Here is a 4,952-nt window from a genome sequence, read left to right on the forward strand (position 1 = left end):
GCACTGGCCCCTCCTGTCCCCACAACTACAGGCCACAGAGTTGACACCCCACCCACCCCGACCCCAGGTCCCGCCCTGGCTGGCCACAGACTCAGCTCCACCCCAGTCAGGGGAACTGAGACCCTAAAGCTGGAGTCTGACCCTCCTATAGCCCAGCTGCCCTGGACAGCTGCCCGAGCCCAGTGCTGCTCCTTCCCTGTCCTCCGCCCCGCGCTCGCACCCCAAGGCTGCCCTGTCTCCCCCAGGTACGCCCCGGAGTCCCTCTCGGACAACATCTTCTCGCGCCAGTCGGATGTCTGGAGCTTTGGGGTTGTCCTGTACGAGCTGTTCACCTACAGCGACAAGAGCTGCAGCCCCTCCGCTGTGAGTCAGCGCCCTGAGCCCCTCGCACCCTCCTTCTCCCACCCCCTCGCTGTGGCTGACCGCCTCCCCTCAGGCAGCCCCCTGCATCACAGAGGACCCCTCCCCGACCCCCACCAGCAGCGAGCCCTTCCTCCTTTCAGGATGGCTTACTCCCTAGTCATCTGCCCCCTTCTTCCCCTCCATCACCTGAGTTCCCTCTGGCCCCAGGAGTTCCTGCGGATGATGGGATGTGAGCGAGATGTCCCCGCTCTCTGCCGCCTCTTGGACCTGCTGGCCGAGGGCCAGAGGCTGCCTGCACCTCCAGCCTGCCCTGGTGAGGTGAGTGTTTGCAAGAACTGACTCAGTTTCCCACGCTAGGGTCTTGGGCAAGCCCACCGGCCCCTCTGAGTCTCTCATTGTCTCTTGGTTGAACTCATGGGGCGTGAGGCTGAGCAATTTCAGAGCCACAGTTTGCCCAAATCCAAAATGGAAATAGCAGTGGCTTACGGGATGGGAAGGCCCCGCACACAGTTGGCTCTCAATAACATGGAAGGAACTCTTAGGTTTATCATCACAACTTTGTTGTTGTTGTTAGTCCTCACCAGAGGAAATGTTTTCCATTGATTTTTAGAGAGAGTGGAAGGAAGGGAGGGAGGGAGGGGGAAAGAGAAAGAGAGAGAGAGACATCAATGTGAAAGAGACACATCAATTGATTGCCTCCCATGCTTGCACCCCAGCGGGGCAGGAATCAAACCTGCAATCCAGGTACACTTCCTGGACCAGGAATTGATCCCATGACCCTTTGGTGTGTGGGTCAACACTCTAACCATTGAGCAACACCAGCCAGGGCTATCATCACAACTTTTGTGAGAGTTTCTGCCATGCAGTTGGTCATTCATAAATTAATTGGTTTGGGCCACAAATATGGAGCTACGACTGTATGCGGATGCTGGGGACTCAGCAGGGTCCTCCCAGGAACCAGCAGAAACTAACAAAAACATTCCGGTGGGTCCCTGGCCTGTGTGGCTCAGTTGGTTGGGCAAGATCCTGTGCACAGAAAGGTTGCTGCTTCAATTCCGGGGTCAGGGCACATGCCCAGGCTGCAGGCTTGATCCCTAGTAGGGAGCGTGCAGGAGGCGGCCAAATGATGTTTCTCCCTCTTCCTTCCTCTCAATCTAAAAATCGATACAAATATTTTTAAAAAAGAAAACCATTCTGGTGAGAAAGAGATGAACAGGGGAGGTGATCAGGGAGGGGTAGTCAGGGAGGACCTCTTAGAGGAGGTGATACCTAGAGGAGCAGCCCATCCATGGGGACAGCTGGCAGAGGGCTTTCTCAGTGGAGGATACGGCAGCTGTTAAAGGCCCTGAGGTAGGAATGAGCTTGGTGCGTTTAAGTAATGATGTGGCTGATGGAAGAAGGAAGGAGGTAATGGAGGGAAGGAGGCAGGGGAAGGGTGAGGTTTTGTTCTCAGACCCGCAGGGAGCCATGGAGGCTTTGGAGCAGGGGAGGGATGGAGTCTAAGTATATTTTAGAACAAGATTCATGTCCTTCCTACCACTCCCATGTGACTCTGTTGTCTTCCCCTCCCCCTCCCAACCCCCAGGTTCATGAGCTCATGAAGCTGTGCTGGGCTCCTAGCCCACAAGACCGACCATCCTTCAGCACCCTGGGCCCCCAGCTGGAGGCGCTGTGGAGTGGAAGTCGGGGGTAGCGCGCACCTTCCCTGCTTGTCCGGAGGGAGACCCTCACTCACTGTCGTTTTTATATCTCCCGCACCTCTGGGTCCTTGTCTCAATGGACTGGCCTCGCGAGTTTGGGCAAGACGCTGCTCCTCTCTAGGCCACCGGCTTAGAGTCTAATGACATTGCATGTGGGGGCGTCCCTGGCTTGTGGAGCAACGGCAGCTTCGTGGCCTTTGGAACTTTGTAAAAATTCAAGCCAGATGGCTCTATGGGGCCACTGAGCCCTGCTCCCAGAGGGGAGGGGCCACATTTAAGCTCCTCCCATTGCCCCAGCTTCTCAGAGGATGCCTTTGCATCTAGCCTCCAGCAGGGACTTTGTGTAGCTTTCAATATATGATCTCAGGCTTCTGTTCGCCCATCCTGCTCTCACCGGAGGAAGCCAAGGACAAGAGCAGCTGCTCTGGTTGGAAACTCACCTTTTGGGAGAGCAAGGGTGACTGGGACTATGTCAAGGGCCAGGGGACGCTGGGGTCCCAGTCCACCCTAACTGTACCCCGGGGCTTGTTTCCCCACCGGTATACTGGGGCCTTTCTCTCTTGACCAGAGGGTTACACACTGATGACTCTGAAAAGGCTGACAGGAGCTTTTCAGCAACTGAGGGAGGGAAAGGCATTCTTGGCAGAGGGAACATCATGGTGACGGTGAGGAGGCTCAGAGTACAGAGTTTGTTGGAGCCACTTTTTTGCTGTGTGACAGAGGGCAAGTTGCTTGCCCTCTCTGGGCCCCAGTCCCATATGCTGGCCCCTCAGCGGTGCAGAGTCCACTTGTGGAGGCTTGTGCAGGTTAAGCCCCACCAAACCTTCTCACCTGCCTGCAAGGCTTCCCTGCCACTTAGCCCCCCTGGAAAACTTGCATTCATCTCTCAAACCCCAGCTATCAATCACCTCCCTGTAGCCTTCCTTGGTGTGCTCCCGCCACACCCCGCAAGGCCTGTCCTTCCTTCTGACCATAGGGCTGGGGTGCCGCCTGTGTCCAGCTGTCTCTTCTGACCTGGAGGCTCCATGGGGGCTGGGTAGGGAGGGCACAGAGGGGACTCTGGGACGTGTTTGTTGAATGAGTAAAGGAGTTCAGTGGAAGGGATGGTTTGTTGCTGGACTTGGGTGATGGGGAACCTTGAGGAGGGACTATCAGGGGAGAAGTGTGGTTAGGGCTGGGGGGGATAGAGACTCCTGAAGGGCGCAGGGGGGGCCTTGGGATCGGCTGCAGGAGGAGACACGGCAGGGTAGGGCATTGGCGGGGGCCCTGGAGGACAAGCCCTCCCCCAGCCCCAGCTGCTGGCCTCGCTCTGTCCTGGGAGCTGATTACAGGCTTTGGGAGGGGGGAGGGAACAGGCTGTTCTGCGTGGGTCAGAGGGGAAGGCCCGGTTGGAAGAGCTAGGCTGTGGGGAGGGGTTCGACGTCAGGCGGGCCGAGCTAGTCCCCTGTGTGCTCCTCAGGACTGCTGGGAGGACATGGAGAATGACAGAGAGAGGGAGAGGGAGGGAGGGAGGGAGACAAAGACGGAGCCCTCTCAGCCCAGGAAGAGCCACCTGCTTTGGTGAAAAGTGCGGAGAGAGTCGGGGTTGTAGGGCTGCTTTAAACTCGAGCAAGACCAGCTCTTTGGCTCAGGCTCTCTCTGCTGTAGCTTCCGTTCTTGGTAAAACAGGGTCCTACGGCCTCCCGGGCACCAGGGTGCCACCCAGTAGGTGCTGAGCAAAAGCAGCAACACTTGTCTGGGCCCTTCAGTCCCTGCCCAGCCCAAGGGGACCCTAATGTGAGAGAGGCAGAGCAAGCCAGCACCCCCATCCCGGGCCCAGCCTCCTGCGACCTTGGGCAAGTGAGGGGTCTGCTTTCCGAGCCTGTTTCCTCATGTGCACCCTCCTAACAAGACCCCAGATATCCCCGGTCTCAGCTGGCTGAGCGCCCCCCCACCCCATGACATTATTTCTCAGTTTATCTATTTCACTTCTTTCAAACAGTTAAGAATGACAATAAAGACTCCTCAGCCAGCAGTCCACGTGAGGTGGGGACACCCAAGGCCCTGCCCAGGGAGAGAGACCCCTTGCCGTTTCATGTCCCTCTCAGCCAATCAATAACCAGCGCGGTGGCTGGACCAGCCCCTGAGCTCATTTCGAGTACAAGACGCCATCAGTCACCATCCGGGAACTCTGAGAAAATAAAGGTTTATTATTTACTTAGAACCTGGAAATGACACAACACCCGTGGGGCCACACAGCCCAGCAGCAGGTGGAGGGAGAGCATGGTCAGGGCTGGGGTTCTGCTTTGATTGGCTCTGAGGATGGGGGCCTAACGTGAGAGTGGTCATTTAAAGCATCAAAGAGGAAAAGCAAGGGGCCCAAACGGCCAGTTACCAGAATCAACCTAGATCTCAGACAGGAGCCTCGCGGGGAAGGGCGCCTGCGTTTCATAGCTGCTGGGCGGAGATGGCCGTCATGGGGGTGGCCGCCTCCACAATCAACGCTTCATGGAGTCAGGCGCTAGCATTACAACAGAGAACACAGCGTCAGGGCTCACGCTGGATTCACCCTGACCCTGACCCTGACCCTCTCCCATGCCTCCCCCTCCTCCAAGGCCCCCAGCTGGGCCGGCGGGGAGCTATAAGCCGGGTGCCCGCTGGGCTCAGGCGCTTCCCGCCGCCATGGACCCCCGCCCGCTCCCCTGGGCGCTGGTGCTGCTGAGTTCGGCCCTGGTCGTGACGCTGGGCCGCGCGCCCACCCCGGAGGGGCCGGAGAAGCTGTGTGGCCACCATTTCGTCCGCGCGCTGGTGCGCGTGTGTGGGGGCCCGCGCTGGTCCCCCGAGGCCGGGCGGCCAGTGGCTGGCGGAGACCGTAAGTGGGCAGGCAGGGCCGTGTTCCTGGGTTTCTCA

General features: G+C 58.4%; 2 protein-coding genes across 2 annotated transcripts in view; both read left to right on the forward strand.

The window, feature by feature from the left end:
* Positions 1-3,163, forward strand: part of JAK3 (Janus kinase 3) — a 13,255-nt gene extending 10,092 nt beyond the window's left edge. Inside the window, 3 exon segments of the mRNA XM_015569576.1 lie at positions 246-363; positions 571-681; positions 1,949-3,163. Of these exon segments, the coding sequence (XP_015425062.1) occupies positions 246-363; positions 571-681; positions 1,949-2,056 (337 nt within the window). The 3' untranslated portion in view covers positions 2,057-3,163.
* A 75-nt stretch (positions 3,164-3,238) lies between these two features.
* The window catches only part of INSL3 (insulin like 3), a 2,981-nt gene continuing 1,267 nt past the window's right edge, over positions 3,239-4,952 (forward strand). Inside the window, exon 1 of the mRNA XM_006772397.2 lies at positions 3,239-4,914. Within this exon, the coding sequence (XP_006772460.1) occupies positions 4,638-4,914 (277 nt within the window). The 5' untranslated portion in view covers positions 3,239-4,637. The remainder of the gene's footprint in view (positions 4,915-4,952) is intronic.

Source organism: Myotis davidii, unplaced genomic scaffold (assembly GCF_000327345.1).
Source record: "Myotis davidii unplaced genomic scaffold, ASM32734v1 scaffold306, whole genome shotgun sequence".
NCBI classification, from domain to species: Eukaryota; Metazoa; Chordata; class Mammalia; order Chiroptera; family Vespertilionidae; genus Myotis; species Myotis davidii.